The sequence below is a fragment of the Esox lucius genome, chromosome 17 (assembly GCF_011004845.1).
Source record: "Esox lucius isolate fEsoLuc1 chromosome 17, fEsoLuc1.pri, whole genome shotgun sequence".
Taxonomy (NCBI): domain Eukaryota; kingdom Metazoa; phylum Chordata; class Actinopteri; order Esociformes; family Esocidae; genus Esox; species Esox lucius.
Genome location: NC_047585.1, coordinates 13,764,170 through 13,787,195, shown reverse-complemented (window position 1 = coordinate 13,787,195; position 23,026 = coordinate 13,764,170). Strand labels below are relative to the sequence as shown.

The 23,026-nt window shown below is 48.2% G+C and overlaps 1 protein-coding gene across 4 annotated transcripts in view; it reads left to right on the top strand.

Annotated features, from left to right (window-relative positions):
* sema3fa (sema domain, immunoglobulin domain (Ig), short basic domain, secreted, (semaphorin) 3Fa) overlaps positions 1-23,026 on the top strand; it is a 56,557-nt gene that overhangs the window by 29,647 nt on the left and 3,884 nt on the right. For 2 of the 4 annotated variants that reach the window (XM_010896110.5, XM_010896109.5), the window contains exons 3-15: positions 7,415-7,575; positions 7,658-7,720; positions 9,387-9,506; positions 10,834-10,920; positions 12,510-12,603; positions 13,757-13,876; positions 15,050-15,189; positions 16,285-16,399; positions 19,671-19,740; positions 21,597-21,741; positions 21,837-22,059; positions 22,723-22,811; positions 22,948-22,989. In XM_010896110.5, the coding sequence (XP_010894412.1) occupies positions 7,415-7,575; positions 7,658-7,720; positions 9,387-9,506; positions 10,834-10,920; positions 12,510-12,603; positions 13,757-13,876; positions 15,050-15,189; positions 16,285-16,399; positions 19,671-19,740; positions 21,597-21,741; positions 21,837-22,059; positions 22,723-22,811; positions 22,948-22,989 (1,469 nt within the window). The remainder of the gene's footprint in view (positions 1-7,414; positions 7,576-7,657; positions 7,721-9,386; positions 9,507-10,833; positions 10,921-12,509; positions 12,604-13,756; positions 13,877-15,049; positions 15,190-16,284; positions 16,400-19,670; positions 19,741-21,596; positions 21,742-21,836; positions 22,060-22,722; positions 22,812-22,947; positions 22,990-23,026) is intronic. The other 2 variants (XM_010896112.5, XM_010896111.5) reach the window with 1 other exon arrangement.

The following is a 23,026-nucleotide window of genomic DNA, read 5'->3' as shown; positions in this document are numbered from 1 at the left end:
CTTAAGCATGTACGAGAACAGGACAAACCCTCTCGCCAGGCCCCCGGTGACCTTTCATCTTTCATAACCTCTGACCTTGGGCCGCCCAGTATCAGGCATCTGTCCATGTCTTCCAATGTTTACCATAGACGAATACTGTCCCACCCATTCACTCTCCAAGCCTCAAGCCTCCTTGAGCTCGCTGCGTGTTAGCGTCATCTAAACTCCCTTTAAGCACTGTGTGCAACAACAACAAATTCCCTTTTTGGTTTGGCAAAAATGTTTTGGTGCTTGCGAAACCAGAAGATTTACAAGTAATTTCTGGACATATTACAACTGATGTAATGAGTTGTTCTTGGACAGCTTGAATGTTTAAAAAAAATGTAAACCAATTACACATCACTTTTCGTTTCATCAGTGTTTAACATCCTCAGCTGGGTCACAGGAAGACCATTTGCAATTGTCTTTAAATGAACTGGCACTGTGTGTTTTCACTCAGTTAAGGCAACTCCTGAAGTGACACCCAACTCCTCCACCCAACTCCTCCACCCAACTCCTCCACCCAACTTTTCCTTTGCCTGTAATGATGAAGTCAAGGTCGGGTGACCAGAGAGACAGAGGGAGAAAGAGAAAACTCTTTCCTGTCACAAGATGTGAAGATCAAAATCTGTTCCCTGGTGGTTCAATTAACCTCCCCTGTCATACCAAACAAGTCCAGATAGACTTCTATAATCTCCTGTTTCCACCCAGGAACTCAGCTGAAGGAACGATGCTGGTGAAATCAATGTTTTCTCCTGGTCTCTTCACTGGGAGACAGGTGTCCCTGATTTGATGAAGGGCTCAGAGTACCACACACACACACACGCGCACGCAAGCACACACACAAAACACACACTCTGCCACTCACAGCTGCGGAGGAGCATGAGAGGATCGGAGTGACAGCCTCCGGAAGCTCAGAGATAAGACTTAATCTGGTGGCAATTATTTCTCCTTGACAGGTGAAGGTAAACACCAATCATTCCATGTGACATGTGTTGGGAGTCAATAGCCCCGGCCCAGGGGGTGCTTGGTGGTGGTCGGGGGCTGATTAGGAGGTGTCGAAGGGAGGCAGACACCCGGCTGTCACATCACAGCTCCTTCAGATCAACCTGGCACTCCGGTAACTCTGCTGTCCTGGACGTCCTCTGCCTCCCCCCTTCTGTGGAACTTCAAAAGGGCCTCTTTTTTTTTTTGTCCGCCGCGCGAGCCTTCGGAGAGGGATTGGTGTATGCGCAATGGCAACAAAGAATTAGTTGGGTTTCCTGAAGTTGTCAAAGTTGAAATGAATGAGCCATAATGGTTACAGGTAGGTGAGGGAAAAAGCTAATGAGATCTCCTTATATGGAGCAGCTTGTCAGTATGCTCAAAAGACATTGGGTCCTCTGTACCGTAAGCACAAGACGACACACACAAAAACACACTTACGCACGGCTGGAGTCAACCCAGCGAAAGGCCAAACACACTTTCCCATGATTTCTCCTGTAGTGAATTCAGACAACATACCGAGATGTCTGTGCAGGTATGTAGGGTTTACTGCTGTCTGCACCTTCTCCCTCCCCCACCTTCTCCCTCCCCCACCTTCTCCCTCCCCCACCTTCTCCCTCCCCCGACTTCTACCTCCCCCACCTTCTCCCTCCCCCACCTTCTCCCTCCCCCACCTTCTCCCTCCCCCGACTTCTTCATCCCTCGCCTTCTCCCTCCCTCCCCCACCTTCTCCCTCCCCCAGCTTCCTTCCCCAACGCCTCCCTCACCTCACCACTGCAGGCATGATCAGGGAGAGATCTCCAGGTCTGATAGCCGCTCCAGAGGACTGAGGGACGAGGGCTGTACCCCCTCTTTCCTCTCCCACTGCTCGGTTCAGTCTAAGGCCGAACCTCAGCCAGATAGGCCCGAGCCGGCGGACAATGGGGTTCTCTCTCTTGGTGCGCCAAGGACACGGTGTGGCCCAGCGGCCCAACGCCCCGACCCGGACCGCCTGCCCAACACTAGCAAGAGCAGATTGTAGAATAATCCTCAACAGGCGGACGAACAGAATGTTTCGGTTTCATGCCAGATGTTACCGGCATGCCGGCCTGGTAGACAGAGCTGTTCTCTTGAAGCCTTCTCAGCTCCACTACGACGGGAGGTTCCATCAGGTCTGCTACATCATGGCCAAGGTCATCAGTTGCAGGACCTTCCCTCGCTCTCCCTTCCTGACTTTGTCCTGAGCGTTTTTAGCTGTGGCAGGTGTTTCAGTTCGAGTCTTCTTTCTTTCTCAACTTTATCACCTAATTACCATGAGGTCCCAGGACGCACTCTGGTCTAGTTGAGCACTTTCTGGTTGTGATTACAGAAGCCTTGGTGAGTGCTATGGTGATGTATACCAGTTCTCTCTGCTCTGGGTGGACCAATTGTATCGTATCACTGTTGGATATATTATTGCCGGTTGGCACTGGATGTACATGTGGAGTGAATGTTTTTTCCTTTACCCATCCCCTCACCTCACCACATGGTTCTAGATAAAAACCAAGCCGTAACTGTGGAGAGTATTTCCCTCACAAGGGTACTGTATGGACTTAAAGTCAGATAAAAAGGTGGGCTATGTGGTGCGTGCTAAGCAATGGGACAATAATTGTTAACATGGGCCATTCTGACCACTTGCTGACATAAGAAGTTAATACCAGAAAAATGTGAAGTCTACAAGACATTGAATGTTACATGGTGTCATTCTATTAATCACTAGATATAATGATGATCACTACATTCATGTTAACACATCAGTTCAGGTAAATAAGCAGACTGCAGCCAGGGGCCCAGGTCTGGTGGTTTATGGGTAAATAAAATATATCCAATTAGGGCCACTCTTCAACAATATGCTTTAAAATATTATGTAGAGACAATGATGGAGCAACAACCACTCTTTTCTGGCCCGCAAATGTATTTAAACAAGATTAGATTTTTTTTTTTGTAAAAACCCCATCTCATCATCCCAGCCCATCGCATTATCCTGGCCCATTCCATCCAATCATCCTAGCCCATCCCATCATCCCAGCCCATTCCATCATCCCAGTCCATTCCATCATCCCAGCCCATCCAATCATCCCATCCCTTCCATCGCATCATCCCTTCCATCCCATCATCTCAGCCCATCCTATCATCCTAGCCAGTCCCATCATCCCAGCCCATCCTATCATCCTAGCCAATCCCATCATCCCAGCCCATCCTATCATTCTGAGTTAATGTGATGGAGAACCATCATCATGCCGTTCCTGTGATTTCACCATGCCTCTTCCAGCCACGTGGTGAGAACATGCTGGAACCTGCTAATGGCAAAGGAGGACATAAAGGGAACCGTCAGATTGCACTTCAGTTTGCCTAGATTGACGAGAGTCTGCGTGTCAAGTGGAACGGACACGCTCACAGAGATGGAGACGGCAAAGGAGGGTCCACATTCAGGCATCGCGAATGGAAGGCTAAGTAGCCTGTCGGCCGTCCTGTTGTCGGTCCTACGTTCATGTCATGCCCAGCGGGTGACCCGGTGTCCCTGCTGCGGTCGGCCAACCCGGACAAATAAAGGGGACCAGCCAGGCAGGAAAGAACCAGACATCTGGTCTCAGCGGGGTTAAACTCGCTCCCGTCCCCAACTCTCTCCTAGTCTCCAGATCTCCAGTCATATTTCATGCTGGGGCATGCTTCACTGTACATTTGGCACTGGTTGTCATTTACCCAATTTGAAACAAGAGACACCACCCGTGTTTAACAGTACAGTAAGTTTAGCCACAAGGAATTTGAAATGCGGAGTCTCATGCCAAGCCTTTTTTTTTCTCCCTCTGTTTTGTTTTATGTTAAACATAGCCTGAGAATGTTTCCATTATCCGATAATGCTTTTTACTTACGATGGGAAATTGCTATCTCTGGAAAAAACGTGAATATGTATTTTGTAAGATGATTGTTGGATGCAAGGGTGATTCTGAATGCGATGACATAAAATGCCCATCTTGCAAAACAAACCACAGAGCGCAAGCAGTTTTTAATGTAACCTAAGACTGCAATCATTCTATTTTAAAAGGATTCATTTCACGTAATGTTTTGATATCGTTTCAACATGGGGAGAACACACAGCTCCGCTGTACATTTTCTGTGTACTATCCTGGCCATGATTGGTCTCCATCAGAGCGTGCGGATATTGAGTGTTGCGCTGTTTCAATATTCTCTGTTGGTTTCTCAATGCCTGTTACTGTCGTTCACTCTCCTACTCGTTGCCAGCTGGAGGGTACAAGTGTCCTTAGCTGCCAAATCCAGAGTTCAAGGAATCTGTAGGTTGCTGGCTTAAGACTTCTCTGTCATTGGCTCCGGACTCGATTTCAATAGGGGTTAAATGATTTCTACACTTACACCAGAAATGGTAAACATTTACAAAACGATTTTCATGCGGAGCGACGGGTTATTGGAGAGCGTCAGATGAGACGTAACCAACTGCAAAGGCTGGCATGACTGATAAGGTATTTGATGGATGCCGTCTTCCTGTCACATGTAATATTCCTGTGTCGGTCTCTCGCTTTCCGTCTGTGAATAAATGTGCCTCTCCCCTGACCTGGGACCTGCTGGGGACTTTGGCTCTGCCTGTCCGTCTACCGGCCGAGTGCTTCAAGCAGAGCCGCCGCGCCGCTGCGGTCCCATTTAAAGGAACCTGAGTGCTAATCTCAGCGAAGAGGCGATGAATGTCACATGTCAGCTGGTGACAGCGTGTCCTCTGAACCCGGCGTCTCGGGTGTCACCCTCGACCTGGTGCTCCTGCCATCAGTGGGCTTACGAGCTGCTTGGCTGACTGGCTTATTGCCTGGCTGGCTGAGTAGCTGGCTGGGGGCCTGCCCGCTGATAACCAGAGTGGACAACGACAGGCCTGCTCAGACTAACTTTCACTGCCCTCACGCTGTTAACAGTTAAGCATGTGTGTGTGAGTGTGTGTGCGTGTTTTGTGTGTGTGTGTGTTACTGTAGCTGTAGCGTATCCGTTCTGCATGGGCTGTGAAGACACGGTCGAGTGCTGATTGAAGGGATGTTCCCGTCCGTCCGGCCAGGGGGCTAGCGGGGGTTCGGGTTAGCGGGGGTTCGGGTTACCGGTGTGGATGTGACTCTTCATCAGCCGGTCAGCACCTGCACCCGCGTCCTCACTCTGGTTACACGGAGAGCGACGTGCCAGGGCGGACCAGCGTGCTCCCGTCTCCTCTGTTCGCGCATGCGGCTAGCCGGCTAACACCTGCTGAACCGCGACAATGCCCATTATGCACTATCCCGACGGGAGAAGCCGGCGCACGAACAGCTGAGGAGACCTCTGCCAGCGGCCTCACGGCAGTGCATCGACACCGTCTCCATGGCCTTTGTCCAGAGCCCCTCATCTCTGTCACTCAGTCCGTCTGTCTGGCTGGACGTGACACGTCCATTTCCACGGGGGGGGGGGGGGCGGGGCGCTAAGGCTGGAGGACTTTTCTTATCGAGGAGAGTCTGTCTCCAGCTGTCTCCGTTCGATCCGATAGAGAGTACCTTTAGAACTGGGAGGGGACCGTGGAGGACTGTGGAAAATTAGGAGGACTTACTAAAGACAGGGGGGTCGTTTGTCTGGTTCCAGTGGAGTGGAAAATGAACAGAACTTCCACCGAGTGGTGGTCTCCTCTGGGACGTAGTGGATCCAAGTGCAGGATCAACTTTCCCAAGCTGCGCAGAGAGAGAGAGAGGGCCCACCTTGAGAAACAGAGAGAGCGGGAGAGGCAGACCTCCTGTCAGTTTCCCGCCCCACTCAAGTCTACCGCTGAACTCCTCCTTACCACTAATGGAGCCATTTTCATACCAGACTAGTTCAAACTAATGGCAAGAGGAGAGGGACAAAGGTCTGCTGTGTGCCCTGGACCTACCATCCATCACCCCTCACACCCTTGATTTCACACACACACACAAACGCACGCACGCATGCGCACATGCACACACACGCACACACACACACACACACAGTCATCCACGGCAAAATTTTTAAACCTTTAACTTCAAAGAAATTGTAATATAAATGTAAAGGTACACTGTGATTTGAATGATTTGTTTAGTTTTTTGTTTTATCAAATGTTTTCTGTGTTTCTGTATGTCAGCCAAGCTGGCCTGTTGTGATTTGGTTTGGGAACAATTCAAATTGTTTTACTTATCAATACACACTTCATCGTGTGGACAAATATGTGAAGAAAATGGGAGGTCAAGCTACTGTGGAACCAAGGATACGGGCAGTAGCTGCTCTGCAGTTTCTAGGGTTTACCGCAGTTATATTGTTTCCTGTTGTTTTGCTGATACGATTATCAAACTGTGTGAAACTAACCGCCTCATACAAATACCTAAATCTCTCAACACAAGAGGTTGCAATAGAAATGTATTCCAGTTGTTGTACCAATTAGGGCAGGGCAGTAGCAGCACGCCTAAGATGATGTCAGGGGTCAGGTTTAACATAAATATATATAAATAAATTAAAAACCTCACAGTAAGACAACATATCTCCTATATCATGTCCGCAATTAAATTAAATGTTGCCTTGTTTGGTAGGTCAGAGGGCTCTACAGGTGGCCCTGACATACTAGAGCACTAGAAGGAGAGTCATATTACATGTCTCCATTACCAGGGCCACATCAGAAAGGATGGACAGAGTCTGGGGCACGAGTCTGTCTGATTCTCCTTGTGTTTTTGCCACAGACCGTCTAAGCGGTTTTATCTTGTCCTGTTATTATATTGTGCCATTCGTATAATCCCGAGCCACTGTTCTTGTTCTGGTGTACCCAGGTAGTGTTTCATTATGAGAGGGGAGTGCCTTGTCCATTTCCTCTGAGGGACTCGCATCGTCCATGGAAATGCTTGCTTGCGCGTCGTGGTCAGGATGTGTGTGTACAACATTTCAATACGATAGCAATGCAGAATGGCCAAAACCACAACAACAGCCTGGGAGTTTTTGAATGCCACACACAACTGACTGAATCCCAACAACAGATTGAAGCAGCAGGCATCGTTCCACCACCAGTGCTGTAGATGTCACTGGGTTGTTGGAAGGCTAGATTTGGAGCGTGGTTTTATGAGCGGTTGAAGTTACTCTAAGCATGGCAAACGATTTGTTTTTGTGCGTGTGCTTGTGTATGTTTGGCATGACTTCCAGAAATGAAGGAAACATGATTTCCAGAATGAAAAAAAATATATTTTCATAGCTTGGGCAACCAGCTGGCTGTTAAAGTAACATTCCTTGCCAGTATTGTGTTGCCCCGAACCCACTCCCAATAACAAGGCGAATCCCTTGGTAATGTCTGTGGGTTTCTCAGTGAGTCTATGCAAATTGCCCGTTATGGCCGAATTGTCCAGGCCAACATGATTACATCTCCCTCTGTCTCCCACAGAGCTGAGATCAACTGGTACCGCCCACCACTTCACCTTCCTGCTGAACTCGACGGACTACCGTATCCTGCGCATGGATGAGGACCACGACCGCATGTACGTGGGCAGCAAGGACTACATCCTGTCCCTGGACCTGCACGACATCAACAAGGAACCGCTCATAGTAAGACGCCCCGCCGACTCCGATCCTCGACCCGGTTCCGGACGGAGACGGTAAAATTGACTGATTCCTTTCTCCCTCTCAGATCCACTGGCCCGTGGCTCCTCAGAGGAAGACCGAGTGCGTTCTGTCCGGGAAGGACACCAACGTGAGTACCCCCCCCCCCCCCCGCTGACATCACTCAGTTCTGCTCCAACAGGGCAACTCCTCTACTCCTTTGAATCCCTTTCCGTCAGGGGCTAGGAGGTCGGGCGCTGGAGGCTAGGGCTTCTGCTCTACCGCGCCTGTTCGTACGGGTTAACGACTTTACACACACACACACACACACGCTCACACCGTAGCCCTCACCCTCCCTCACCCTCCCTCACCCTCCGCCCCCACAGACCTGAGAGCACCATTTAAATTCATATCGAGGTTCGATCTCCTCCTCTGACTCCTCGTTTGATATGCTCACACATGCACCACCCCCCCCCCCCCCCCCCCCCCACCGCAGCCCTGAGGGGTGTGTCTAGGCATGACGGAGAATGAATGGATAATAGCCGTGCTCTCCTGCCGCTATGGAGAGGGTAGGCTTCTGTTTATCCAACTGGAATGTTCATTTAGACGCGCTCGGTGACCCGCATTGCTCACAGCCCCCGGCTGCAGTATGGGCCCCCCAACCCCCCCCATCCCCCCCCCCCCCCCGTATGTGCATGTATACATAAGTGGGTGTGTGTGTTTTGTGTGGAGGGTTGGAATTCCAACACCGAGATACTAACAGATTAAACTGGCGGTTTACATCTTGGCCCACCGGGCCCTTCTCAGGATGTGACAGATGATGACAGTTCGAAAACAATTCACTGGGGGATGTATTGGATCGGGCTGGGAGGTCAACGTCAGTCATGCCCTCTGTTCCGGGCAGGGGGGGGTGGGTGAAAAATACACACACCTGTGCGCGCGCACACACACATCCACAAACACATGGTCGCACGCACCCTCCTCCCACACACACAAACACAGAGGCTCAATGCAATGAATGAGACCGCAACTGTCATGTTGTTGGGGTTGGATGTGTTCAAATGACTTATCCCCTCTTCTACACACATTTCGCTGGAGAGCCGCACAGCTGGTATGCGAGATTAGGGGCCTCAGATCTTTCGGGACACAGATCTGGCCTCATTACTAACACCTCTGAGACTGGTCCACCAACCTGACCTTTTCTAAAGCCGGACTTCAGCATGTGAGAGTGTGTACATGTGTGTGTGATCGGTAAATTTAAGCCAGGGTGACGTACTGCAGGCAAACACAACTCAGATCATTCAGAGGTGGTCGGAAGTTGTTTGAGGTAGTAAGCTGATGGATGTGTGTACCCCACATTTTTCTCTTTAATGGACGTCATTAACTGTCTTAAATTTAAGCCCTAGCTCTCTTAAATGAACACCCTAATTGTCTTAAATGAACACCGTAACTGTTGTAAATGAACACCTTAATTGTCTTAAATGAACACCCTTATTGACTTTAATGAACACCCTAACTGTCTTAAATGAATGCCCTAATTGTCTTAAATGAATGCCCTAACTGTCTTAAATGAATGCCCTAACTGTCTAAAATGAACGCTGTAACATTCTTAAATGAACGTCTTAATTGTCTTAAATGAATGCCTTAACTGTAATTTATTTTGGATAAGAGCTTCTGCTTAATGGCCCTAATTGTAAGATGCATTCAATCATCCATTGGACGTTTGAAAGGCTAACTTACATTTTGACTGTTATTTTTTAATTCCCTCTTGTCCCTCATCTCTTACTGAAAGTGTTCCTTTTTCTCTTTTCCTTCAGGGGGAATGCGGGAACTTCATCCGGCTGATCGAGCCGTGGAACCGGACCCACCTGTACGTCTGTGGAACCGGGGCCTACAACCCCATCTGCACCTACGTGGACCGAGGACGCCGGTCCCAGGTAACAGCATATGAGATCCCTGAACGCAGTGTCCCCGTGAAATACCCTCAGATCTGTCACTCAAAACCTCTCCTCTGCGTCATACCCATAGTCCTCTCGCGTTCTCTCCTTATTTCCTGTTCCTCTGTGCCACACCAATTAGCTCTGTCCGTGGCCCGGTTGAACCCAATAAAAAGCTTATGGTGAGCTCTCCACAGATGAACGGCTCCCATTTGCCCGGCAGTTTGCATCGCGCTGTTGGCGCTCCTGTTGGCGAGGCCGCTAAACGCCACAACAGGCGGCTAACTGCCGACCACGGTGCTGCCGGGATGAGCATGTTGACAGTGTGTTGAAAACAACTGCCACCACGTCCTCCCTGGCCGCTGTCCGCTCACCTGTCGGTCTGTAGTGTTCCAGCTCGACCGCGAGGCTCTGAAAGCCCGTCAATCCTGATGGAGCCTTCTATCCATCATCGGCCTTGTAACTCGGCACATCCCTCCCTCGCTCTCTCGTTCGCCGAGCGCCGGCCGTCAGAGCTGCAGCAGCTGCCGTCCCCAGTGCACACTTACTGTTCCTCTCCTGCCTGTTTAATCTCCCTCTTTAATTGGAGGGCAAGGTTTCAATGTACAAGCCTGTTCTCTTTTTGTCAGCACCGCCGCCCAAGGCCCCGCTAGCTATGCCTCATTAAATGTAAAGGTTATCCTTTGTTAAAATTAGAGGTGTAAACAAAACGTTTGAAAGTTCCCTTCGTTTTCATTCCAAAGTTCTCACACGTCCTCAGCTCCCGAGGTTTTCCAGATTTTACTTCATAACGCATTCAGAACTGTCCTTGACGGAATTGTTGTTGTTTTTTTCGCAGTTTTTCTCCTTTTCACCGACATTGGTTGTCTTCTTCGACAACCTATTTTTTTTATGTTGCTGCCTTGTGACTTTGTGTTCACTTGCATGGTATTGCATGGCATTGCATGTTTTTGATGCGTGTTTCTGGCAACTTAAATAACGTCTGATTCTGAAACTCATCTCATTTATGTATGCACCGTAAATAAAATCCTCACTGAACTCTCTAGCCTGGTTTCCCTAACAGAGTTATGAGTTGTTTCTTTTGGGCTTGTCATCGCTGCAAATCTTTATGTTTCTCATGGAGTCCACTCTTGATTTCTTCTTTTCGTTGGTCATCGTCCTTCTGTTGCTTTTCGGTCATGGGTCTTTAATTGAGCTTTTTCCGTTTTGCTCCTGGTCAACTCTTGGTTTCAGTTGTCACTGAGTTTCTTTTGGTTCTGGGGTCTCTGGTCGGGTGTGGTCGGTTGGACCCTCACGGTAATCGGGTGGAACCTGTGCTGTTTTTTAGGCTCTGTACCTGCAGGCGCCCAAGTCCGGAGGGAGGACCAGCCGGGCGGCAGACTACAGCACTACAGCAGGGCCTGTGGAGTCAGAGGTGGGCTGTGGGCCGTGGGCAGAGAAGGGGCTACTTTAGCCAGGGGTTTGGGTCTTTGTCTGGGACCCTTCTGCAGTCTAAGAAGCCAAGGCTTATCATTGTTCCACCTGTTGAGATCCAAAATGGACGCTGTGTGGTGTAAATGGACGCTGTGTGGTGTAAATGGAGTTTTAGGTTAGGGTGAATATGATCTCAGTGCAATAGTAGAAAGGTCTCATTCATTTAAGTTGGTCCGTATAAATTAGGCAGTCCGTCAACAGTCACATCTTATACAGCTTGATATCTGACTACAAAGTATTCTGCTGTACTTCCTTTGTCTACTCATCTTGGCTCCTCGTATGTTGAGAAGTAGGCTGCATACTAATGTCATTCAAATCATTCACGCAGTGAATACCGCACACCACGTCATAACAATAAACCAGCACTTATCATATAAAATATACTGTCAAAATGTTTGCAATAAAAACTTTTTTTTTAACCAAAGCACCCCCAGTATCTTGGAAACAAAATAATGCTTTTAAAATGTACTGCCTTCATGTGGTTTTGGGAGCTATTCTGGGAGGGCTCCTAAAATAAATGGAGCCATAGACACCAGCGTATAAACAGTCCAGCTCTGCCTATAAAAAGTGCTTCTATAGGTTCAGATGAAATCAGTCTGCCAATCTTTCTTTATTTTTTGGGGAAAGGTTTTGTCCAACTTGTCTTTTAGTCAAATAAGAATTGCTGACGGGTGTAATATTCCTTCTTTGGTCTTAGATTTTTTTATGCTTGAACAAGGAATGTTTTTATCGGCAAACACATTATGTTTTAAGAGATTAATAAAGTAAATCTGCCATATTTTCAAATCCTGGTTGCGGCATACGGACAATGCGTGTGGCGGCGCCAATTGGCTAAGCACCGTCCAAGTTTGGGGGGGTTGGTGTCACCTTGTTGTGCTCTATCACTTCCCTGTGGTAGTTCAGTCCCCTGTAAGCTTAATCCTGGTTGTTGGCTGATGAGTACGTTCTCCTCCAGGCTCATTGGTGCTGGTCAGTACTTCCTGTTTGAAATCATGCAGTGTGAAGAAGCAGAACAGCTTGTTTAAATGTGTTTCGGGGGACACATCTGCATATCCTACTGGGAGAAGCTACTATAATGCAAGGCCATATACGTTTTTGTCAGTTTTGGCAGAAATGGGAGGTCTGAAGGAAATGGGTTAACATTTGAATCAAAATAGAAAGGAAATCTGTTTTGATAATAACAGAACGATCCACCATGATGTTAACAAAAGGCATCGTTCACTTCATATTACCATGCCCAGACCTAACACACGTGTGTGTATCTGATTCAGAATCCTAACACAGAATGCTCTGAATCTATTTGCTTACCAAGGATTGACCTCAGCCCCTTACCTGTTTGTGTTGCCCCACCTGATCCTCGAGTGCCCTCTCTTTGCCGCTCTCCCTCAGGAATATGCACCGCATGTGAAAACCTAAACACTTAAAACACAAATAAACACAGAGTCAACTCCGTTCTTGATTATCAATGGAAACGGCAGCATGGTTTATGTTGGTTTAGGTATCATTGTGTCTTGCACTCTCCCGTTACAGGAATATACCTTCCGTTTGGACCCAGGCAAAGTAGATTCAGGGAAAGGCAAATGTCCCTACGACCCAAAACTCAACAGCGTCTCAGCTTTGATTAGTAAGTACCCTGTTTGTGTCACCTCACTACTTTCATTTTTGGGAAGTGCTGAGTAGGCAACACATGGGTCAGGTCATTCCAACCTGGTCTGTGGTCTGCACCCTAGACAACGTTCAATCAAATATGTCTACCTCTTTTAAGACAGATTTCTCTTCATTTGCAGCTACCTCACGACAACCATATCAGTCCATTGTTACACTTTCATCTTAATCAAAATAACACAAAGCGATTTGCTGCATTTGAAATTGTCTGTAGTTTCCGATGTTTTGTCTGTAAAGGGTTGATAAAGGGAGAGGCGTATATCAGTGCATTCTAAAGTTCACCAGGTTGCCTGTTGTTGTGAGCAGCTTAAAGCCATTTGGTCATACTTGGCAGTCGACCTTTCTGGCATGGCTCCACTGACCTCCCAGCCACCCAGGGTTGTTTGTAAACTTCCCATGACCCCTGTTTAACCCTCCATGTCAGCCCACACCTAGAGCTGATCTAGGCGGAACTAACAAGCATTGGTTCACTGAGGCAACACATCCGCCGGCAGCCCGACCACAGAACCGTCCTACCACACGGCCAGTCATACCAGACGACCCACACGATAACCTGGGAATTCCCCGCATTACGAGGGGGGGGGTGTGCGTCGCTCCCCCTCCCACCAGCCCGGACTGGGATCGGTCACCTTGCCAACAAGGGTGTTGGATCGGTTGCGATGGACCGAGGAACACGTCGTCTTGTCTTCGGGAGGACTGTCAGCGCGCCAAACAGGACCCATACTGGGGCAACACCTGCTCGCCGGGCATTTCCCAGGCCTACGGCCCCAGGCTGTTTACCCCCGACCCATGCCAACAACCACATCCTGCCCTCCGGTCCCCAGTGTCGCCCCCGGGATCTCCCTCCTGTCCGTCCAGCCGGATCTCTGGCCACCAGCTGGACCCTACTGTTGGCCATTTGGGAGGGGGGGGGGCATTGTTTTCCTGACCTAGAGAAAACACGCTTACATCTCCGTGATAAGGGATTGGCCGTTAACTTGCCGTGTAGTGTTTACTTCCTGTCAACCTTTGTGTTATTGTCTGTGACCTTTCATTAATTTTCCTCTCTTTCTCTCTCCCTCCCTGTCTCTCTCTCTACTCGTTTTCTCTCTCCCCCCCTTTGTGATGGACAGATGGGGAGCTCTATGCCGGGGTGTACATCGATTTCATGGGTACGGATGCGTCCATCTTTCGTACTCTGGGGAAACAGACAGCCATGAGGACGGACCAGTACAACTCCAAATGGCTAAATGGTATGATGTTTCCACCATGCGATCGTTTTCATTTTGATTCAGTCTCTACATGAATGTTCTATGCTTGGCAATGCTGGATGTCATATTATTTTTCTCAATGCGTACTGAAAATGTGCTGTAGTATATATGTATATATATATACAGCTCTGGAAAAAATTATGAGACCACTGCACCTTTTTCTTTCTTTTCCAAAACAGTTAAAAAGGAAAGTTTTGAGTGAGGATCAGAAGGCTTCAATTTGCAGTGGTCTCTTATTTTAACCCTTCTGTTCCTCACTCAAAACCTTCCTTTTTGACTTTTTTGGAAAGGAATGAAAAAGGCACAGTGGTCTCTTAATTTTTTACGGAGCTGTATATATATATATTTCCTATTACTAAAGCTAGTTTCCAACCCATAGGAAAGGTAAAGAAATAATTTCCCCTCCCTGTCACGCATTTGCCTCTGCCCCTCGCAATCTAACAAATACTGTGAACACATGCGTTAGCATTTCAACTAATTATTTCAGAGTTGTCAGGAGAGAGGTCATGTGGACAGCCTGGCTGAGCGGCGCTCTTATGACCCATAGTCTAGACAGTGGGCGTATGTAGGGGTGGCCGGCTGGAGGGCGTAGGGAGGTCGCTGTGACCACCATTGATTATTTCCGAGTGGGGCTGGTTACCACTGTGACCCAGCTGCCTCCCCTGACTGCACCCCTAACTGGGGGCCTCCCCGACCCCACCTGAGTCCTATTCATCGGCCCCGGGGCCACAGTTTAAGGACATCCCGCCTGCCACTTTTCCTAAACAAGTTAATGTGCCACACCCCCTGTCAGGGTGTGCCCCCCCCACCCCCACACGAGTCTGTGTACCCCGCCCTATAATCAGGTACCCCCGATTGGGTTCTGGTCTTTGTATCAGCGGAGGAGAACAGGTTTAGCTGGATGTTTCAAGCGGAGCTTCAATCAGTAAAGCGGCGTGATGGAAGAGGATGACGCCATGTTGTGCTCAGCGAGTGACGGAGATTAGGGACATATGACGTGTTCGGCTTCTGGACTGACTCTCACTAGCATCTGTCTCGTCATCAGCTCCCTCTTTCGTCCACTCACTCCATCTCCCTGTCTTTCTTTGTCACTCACTATTCGTCCCTCTCTCTCTCTCACCCCCCTCTCTCTGTCTCTCCTATTTTCTATTTCAGATCCCACATTCATCAAGGCGCAGCTTATTCCTGACAGTGCTGAGAAGAACGATGACAAGCTCTACTTCTTCTTCCGGGAGAAAGCTTCAGAAATGGGCCAGAGTCCGATGACCCAGTCCAGGATCGGACGGATATGTCTGGTTAGTGTCCATCCTGTCCATATACTGTAACACGTCATCAGCCGAAACATGCAGACTCATTGTGGACGAGGTCGTGTTGTGACCTTTGCTTGGTATTGCGACCTTTGACTCTGCAAACCAAGTATCCGGTCATTAATGATGCAGGGACAACCCCAGAGTAGAGGGGTCTCCGTGGAAACCCGCCATATACCATTTCTGTATGTGCCCATTAAACACAATCTAGCATAAAAAAACACAATACAACCCCCATCCACACACACACACACTTCCTCAACAGCCAATGAGCAGTATAGGAAACCCAAACCTAAGGGAAAGCTCTTGTCCCCTGTGATAAACTGTTCAAGTGGGAGATTTTGCCTTTGACCTCCAATATATACACATAAACATACATAGGCATGTAAACACCAAGGCTAGTGTTTATCTGGTGACGGTATGAATAGCCCAGTGGCTGCAGTGACTCAGGACATTGTTTACGCTTCGATGGGTCAGGGGGTGACCCTGGGCTGTGCAAACCCCTCCCCCTGCCTCTGCATGTCTCTTATTGGTCCCCGGGGAAGCTGCTCCTGTCTGTCTCTGTATTCCGCTGTCCTTCAATGAGTCCCACTGGAACTAGCACTTCTGGCATGGAAACCCCCATAGGACTTGGTGGAAAGATGTGAAACAATTTAAGAATAGATCTAATTCTAGTGTAGGAGCTACAAAACTCTGGAATACTCTGACCTTTACATGTTGTTAATGATTTCATTCTAATATTAATTGGGGTATGATGTCAATTATATTATTCTTATTATAAATGATGGCACACATTTTTCCACTTCAACACTCAAAATCGTATTTTGTGCAGAAGATAGTTTGCAACACACAACGTATATCATTTTCACTCCTCCGCCTCTTTGTAGGGTTTGGCATTGGTCCACATCAGATGAGGCAGACGGTCTGACACCCAGTTGACTGCATTCCTCCCGGTCCTCCTCTCAGCCTGTGTTGACCGCTTGTTTTCTTTTAAAAAACGGCTGTGGGTATGGAACCGCGGGCCGGTCCGTGAGCGAGGTTTGTCTAGGGGTCGAGTTTGACAACGTCTCTGGTCTGTTGCAGAACGATGACGGAGGACACTGCTGCCTGGTCAACAAGTGGAGCACTTTCCTGAAGGCCCGGCTCATCTGCTCCGTGCCTGGTGCGGACGGGATCGAGACACACTTCGACGAGCTCCGTAAGTAGGCCGAATTTCCAGGCTGTGGTGGAGGCAAGTCATTATGTTCCTCACGGTCTTAAATGTTACCCTTGTCTTTCTACAACCCTGTAAGACATTAACACAGTCAGCTCCATCCACTGTATAAGCTTGAACTTATCATCCATTCAGACCCCACTCTTTCTAATAGCTCTGTGACATGTGAGTTCTTTTGAACCGTCCCGATCTTCGCTCCAGTTTGGTTTGTGCTTCGTTTAAGTCTTGTTTCTGTTTCTACACACCTCAGACGAGCAGGAATCAGGGATCTAGGTTCTAGACTCGTGCAACACCATCTAAGATTCCGTGGTCTGTTATTTCATTCTGTTGCAGTGGGACGAGGTTTTGGATGATTGAGGACCGGGCCGATGACCTGACTATTATTGCTGAAAGATACCGTGCTGGACACTCGACAAATCCGCGCACAGATTTCCCACAGACAGTTTCATTGTGTTTTCACCGTTACTGCGTTTGATCCGTCAGTGGGCGTCTGCACAAACAAGTACGGTTCTCCTCTACCCTCGTAGAGAACCACCGCGGGGAGCTCAGAGGGCGCTACAGGCTGTGATCAAGCCGCCTCCGTCCCGCCCGAATAACAGCCTGTTTTTCAACACGGCTCCTGTATGATAAGCAGGTCTGGGATCAGCTAGGCTTAATTCCAGTGCAGCGTCGGGCTGAAGGCGGGAGGTGGAGGTGTCTGCGGAGGGCTGGTAATGAGGCTCAGGGCTTTAGGGCCTGTCTCCGGATCAGCCAGGAGGCGCCCCACTGGGTTACAGGGATCATCCCCGGCTGCCACTCACGCCGCACCTCACGCCACATGACCGATCGCTCAGCGTCTCGGGAAAACATCCGCGAGAGATGCGTCGTTTCGTGCTCCCGTCGAAAGGATAATGAGCGCAAGCTATTAGCGGGACGTTTCATTAGCGGCCCCAGTGACTAATGTGATTTGGTTTTATTGTAGGTCATTTGTTTTTACTGCTGCCATCAATCACGACTAGTTGTGTTTGTTTTATCGTATATTAGGCGCGTAGCCTGAGGGAGGCTCATTTCGGGCTTAGGCTGAGGGCTCAGAATGATCCGTTGTTATGATGTCTACCCAAACCACACATGCTTGCTGTATGTTCAGCAATTGTTACTGAGCACTTTCTCAATGTAGACGTCTGTTTTTCTTGCTTCTCTTGTTTTTCCGCAGACTTCTTAATGGCGGAGAGGGGGACTGTGGGGGGGGGTTGAACGAGGGGTCACTAGAGGGACGGGAGTAAAGCGAGATCTTAAGGAAGAGTCTCGGTTTTGAGAGGAGAAAGGATTCAGTCTTCTCGTCTTCCCGGACCGGAGTGTGAGCTGTGTACAGTAGAATATGGAGGGGTGGGGGGTTGGGGGGGTGGATCGGGAAGGGAGAGAGAGAGTTAGGTATCAGTATTTGTGTTACCTTTTTGAAGTGTGATAATGAAGGTGGAAATACGTTTTCTGGTTCATTTCATAGTTTGTTATAATATTATAATGCTGAACCTGAAGAGACGACTCTTTTCTTTTGCCTCCACAGTTTAAGATGTTTACTGTCTGCTGTCATTTTCCTCAATTTTGAGCAAGAGGCTTTTGCGTGTATAAGACTACATATATATGTCACCAAGGGAGTTGTGTGGTTTTCATTTGTTTTCGCTGATGTTGTGTGTTGATGTTGTGTATTGATGTTGTGTATGGTCCATACACAACATCAGCGAAAACAAATGAACATACAACATCAGCAAAAACTGTTGAAAACCACACAACTCCTTTGGTGACATATATATGTAGTCTTATACACGCAAAAGCCCATACCATCTGACAGGCAGACAGAACTATGTCTCTCTGTTAACCCACCATGACTATTTATAATATGGTCTTCATTCACACATTGCCTGCAAGAATGATACTTGTTGCCTCTCAACCCATTTAAAAACAAATATGTTTTGAAGTAAATAAATGGGAATGATATTACGACCACAAGGGAAATAAGCAGTTACAGTGAATCATACATTGCAAAAGAAAGCTTATATTGTAATAGATATGGTATTTTGGCATCATTCTCCAACAAGAACAAAGTGTTTTCTTTGCAGGCACGTTGGTACAGACAATATAGATCCTTCATATGCCTCAATGGATCTTCCTCTGCTGACACTTCAAAAGTCCAGTGAGAAAAGTCAATGATGCCACTTGTTCCAGTGTTCTCTTTCCCCTCCCCTTGTCTACAGCCAGAAGGGCTGTCAGACTGGCGTCAGATGTGTTATGAAGTTCTTCAGTCTTTGCCAAAAGTGAATTCCCATTTTTGTTTGCAGCCCTTACCTGTCATTCTCTTGCCTTGCCTGTAAGAAATGCTCCTGATGATTACTAACTCATGAATGTCAAAGAAACCCAGTCACTGGTGTAGATACAGAGGCTAGAAATGTCTCTTTATAAGAATTAAACCTTGATAAGGCTTTAGGTAAAAACTAAATTACCTTTTTGTTTGAAATGTTCACCCAGAGGGGTTTGGAGAGTGTTTGTGTGGGCAGGGCTGCTGTTTTGTTTATCAAGCGTTCTCCTGTTCGACTTTGTCTTTGCCAAACTATTTATTTGAACAGCTTAGGGTGTGTAGCTGCGTGAGGTCTGTCTGTATCTCCGAAATATCTGGATGAATAAATACCCATGACATGTGTACAGAGTTATCCATGGAGGGTATAATGTTCCGTGGGTCTAATCATTTGATATTTTTAGTTATTGGCATTCCTGCTGGCTTCTGACACTTTTCACATTTAATCTCCCTGTCCTTGAAGAAGGCAGGCTCCTCCCTCTTTTCTCTTGATGAAAAACATTTCCCCCGGAACTGTGGTTCCAACCAGGACCTAAGGTGTTACACTTCTCAACTGAGGTAGTCGAGATGGATTTTAATTTCCCACTTTATTGTTTTTCCTTTCACGTTTCCCTCATTAAACCATCGAGGGACGCAGGGTCCAAGGTCCAGTTACTTCAGCTGCGAGGATCACGGGAAGCATATGGCTCACATTATATACCCACAGATCTCCATTTCATACCTTCCCCCTCTGAGACCCAGGAATCTGTGTCTGCGATGGAAAAGTTTGGATTCAGGACCCCACATTGGCCGGAAACACTGCTAAATAGCCTGACCGCCGCTGTGAAGTCCGATCTAAAATGGCTTTTTTCCTTTGCCAATCCAGGGGGCACATACGATACTTTGTTGCCACTTTGAGTCACGTGGTATTCTCTCTTTGTCTAACAGGGGACGTCTTTATCCAGCCAGCTCAGGACACCAAGAATCCCGTCATCTATGGACTGTTCTCAGTTTCAGGGTAAGTCAGTTGCTCCCGGCCTAAGTCACTGAAGCTAACAGCACCTTGTGAGACAAGCACTGTAACTGAAACAGGCTATCCTGTGTGAGACAAGCACTGTAACTGAAACAGGATATCCTGTGTGAGACAAGCACTGTAACTGAAACAGGCTATCCTGTGTGAGACAAGCACTGTAACTGAAACAGGCTATCCTGTGTGAGACAAGCACTGTAACTTAAACAGGATATCCTGTGTGAGACATGCACTGTAACTGAAACAGGCTATCCTGTGTGACACAAGCACTGTAACTGAAACAGGCTATCCTGTGTGAGACAAGCACTGTAACTGAAACAGGCTATCCTGTGTGAGACAAGCACTGTAACTTAAACAGGCTATCCTGTGTGAGACAAGCACTGTAACTGAAACAGGCTATCCTGTGTGAGACAAGCACTGTAACTTAAACAGGATATCCTGTGTGAGACATGCACTGTAACTGAAACAGGCTATCCTGTGTGAGACAAGCACTGTAACTGAAACAGGCTATCCTGTGTGAGACAAGCACTGTAACTTAAACAGGCTATCCTGTGTGAGACAAATACTGTAACTGAAACAGGCTATCCTGTGTGAGACAAGCATTGTAACTTAAACAGGCTATCCTGTGTGAGACAAATACTGTAACTGAAACAGGCTATCCTGTGTGAGACAAGCACTGTAACTGAAACAGGCTATACTGTGCGAGACAAGCACTGTAACTGAAAAAGGCTATCCTGTGTGAGACAAGCACTGTAACTTAAACAGGATATCCTGTGTGAGACAAGCACAGTAACTGAAACAGGCTATCCTGTGTGAGACAAGCTCTGTAACTGAAACAGGCTATCCTGTGTGAGACAAGCACAGTAACTGAAACAGGCTATCCTGTGTGAGACAAGCACTGTAACTTAAACAGGCTATCCTGTGTGAGACAAGCACAGTAACTGAAACAGGCTATCCTGTGTGAGACAAGCACTGTAACTGAAACAGGATATCCTGTGTGAGACAAGCACTGTAACTGAAACAGGCTATCCTGTGTGAGACAAGCACTGTAACTGAAACAGGCTATCCTGTGTGAGACAAGCACTGTAACTTAAACAGGCTATCCTGTGTGAGACAAGCACAGTAACTGAAACAGGCTATCCTGTGTGAGACAAGCACTGTAACTTAAACAGGCTATCCTGTGTGAGACAAGCACAGTAACTGAAACAGGCTATCCTGTGTGAGACAAGCACTGTAACTGAAACAGGATATCCTGTGTGAGACAGAGGATGTCAGCACGTACCCCTGCGTGAAAGGGGTCTCCGGTGAGAGGCACAAGCCCGCGTTCCCACGTGGCCGGCCTTTTAACAAGCCATCCGTCAGCGAAGGCATTCATGTAAACGGGCCCAGTGCTCCTGACCCCTTCGTTTGTAAACGGAGGGGTTTTGAACGGGGGATACGAACGCTATTAGACTCCGGGCAGCCAGTCATAATAATAAACACGTCCGTCTGTGTTTGTGTCTGTGAAAGACAATGTACCTGTCTCACTCCAGGCCTCCACGGTAACCATCATAGTGGAAGCCCGGTTAATTAGGACTGCTGAGATGCTAATAATAGTCCCCTCAACAGGACAGGCTAATATAGTAGTGCTCCACTGTACTTGAACAGTGCACTGTGGGTGTGGGCGTTTCTGTGTTAGTGTGTGAGACAGCTTGTCTCCGGTGGAGAGTGTTTCCGTGTTAAGCTGGGAACGTTCTCATGTAAAGTGGGCATGAGAGTTGACTTCATGAGTGGGAGAACGTAGCCGATCTCTCCGAGAGTCTTCTAAAGCAGCCGTTTGCTGTCTTCATCTGTGTGCCGTCCAGGTCTGTGTTCAAGGGCTCCGCGGTGTGCGTCTACTCTATGGCTGACATCCGCCAGGTCTTCAACGGACCCTATGCTCACAAAGAGGGGCCCAACTACCAGTGGGTGGCCTACACTGGAAAGATCCCCTACCCTCGGCCCGGGACCGTGAGTAAAATACAAAAGACACACCTAAAACAGATTGATATAGTGTCAACATTATATAAATACATTGGTGGTGGTTCTCTCTTTGCCAAATGTAGTGTCCCGGTGGAACGTTCACTCCCAACATGAAGTCTACCAAAGACTACCCAGATGAGGTGATCAACTTCATGAGAAACCACCCCACTATGTACAACGCTGTATACCCAATGCACAAGCGCCCCCTGGTGGTCAGGAACAACGTGGACTATGAATTCACCACCATCACCGTGGACCAGGTGGCAGCTGCAGATGGGAGCTACGAGGTCCTGTTCCTGGGAACAGGTCAGTGCTCTGAGCCTCCGTGGCCCGCTGGATCATATAATTGTGTTTTCTTTTCCACATCGATGCATAATCTATAGAAAACAACTTTCATGTGTTTGGATTTAGTTTGAAGTGCACGGCTGTGGAAATTACAGTTCTGTCTGGGGGTGAATGTCACTTTTATTGTAAAGAGGGTCTGGCGGTGGTTCCCATCATCTCTCCCTGTGGCCGGTGATCAGGGTGTGCATCAGCGGGCGGGAGTTGGGAGCCCCTGGGCCTGCTGACTTCACTGTGCTAATGGAGCCTGGTGATGAATGGCTCCTGTATGACAAGGAACAAGACAGGGACATGTGTTTTGGATGAAGGGTCAAATGAGTGCTGGATGAGTGGAGGGAGGGAGCAGATCAGTGGGAAACTAGTCCCAACGATTCAACTCAAAAGACTGAAGACTTGGCAAAAAAAGGGACCAATCCAACACCGTTTGGGGCGGGCCTTCGTAATGACTCGGCAACATAGAGTTTGGCAGCAAGTTCCGGGGCATACGTTTTCTGGGGTTTGGGTCTTTTAAAACCGCTGATTCCAGACAACCGTGGGTGGAGTGGACCCAGATGTCCACGGTCTGATGACATTAGACTAAAGAGGTCTAGGTTAGAGGTGAACCCAATCTCTCCTCTGGGTCCGCAGACAGGGGAACGGTTCAGAAGGTGATCGTCCTGCCCAGAGACGACATGCAGACCGAGGAGCTGGTTCTAGAAGAGGTGGAGGTGTTCAAGGTGAGTCTCTCTTCGTTCACCTCCTTTCTCTTTTCATGGCCCCTCCCTTTCTCCGACGCCTTCCGTTCCTCGAGCAAGAGGGACCCCCCGCTGTGTAGTACATCAACCAAACGTCCGTCTTTTTCTGCCATTCCAGGTGCCGACACCCATAACCACCATGAAGATCTCATCCAAACGGGTAAGTTGGACAGTCCACGGTGCGACCCCTCAGATCA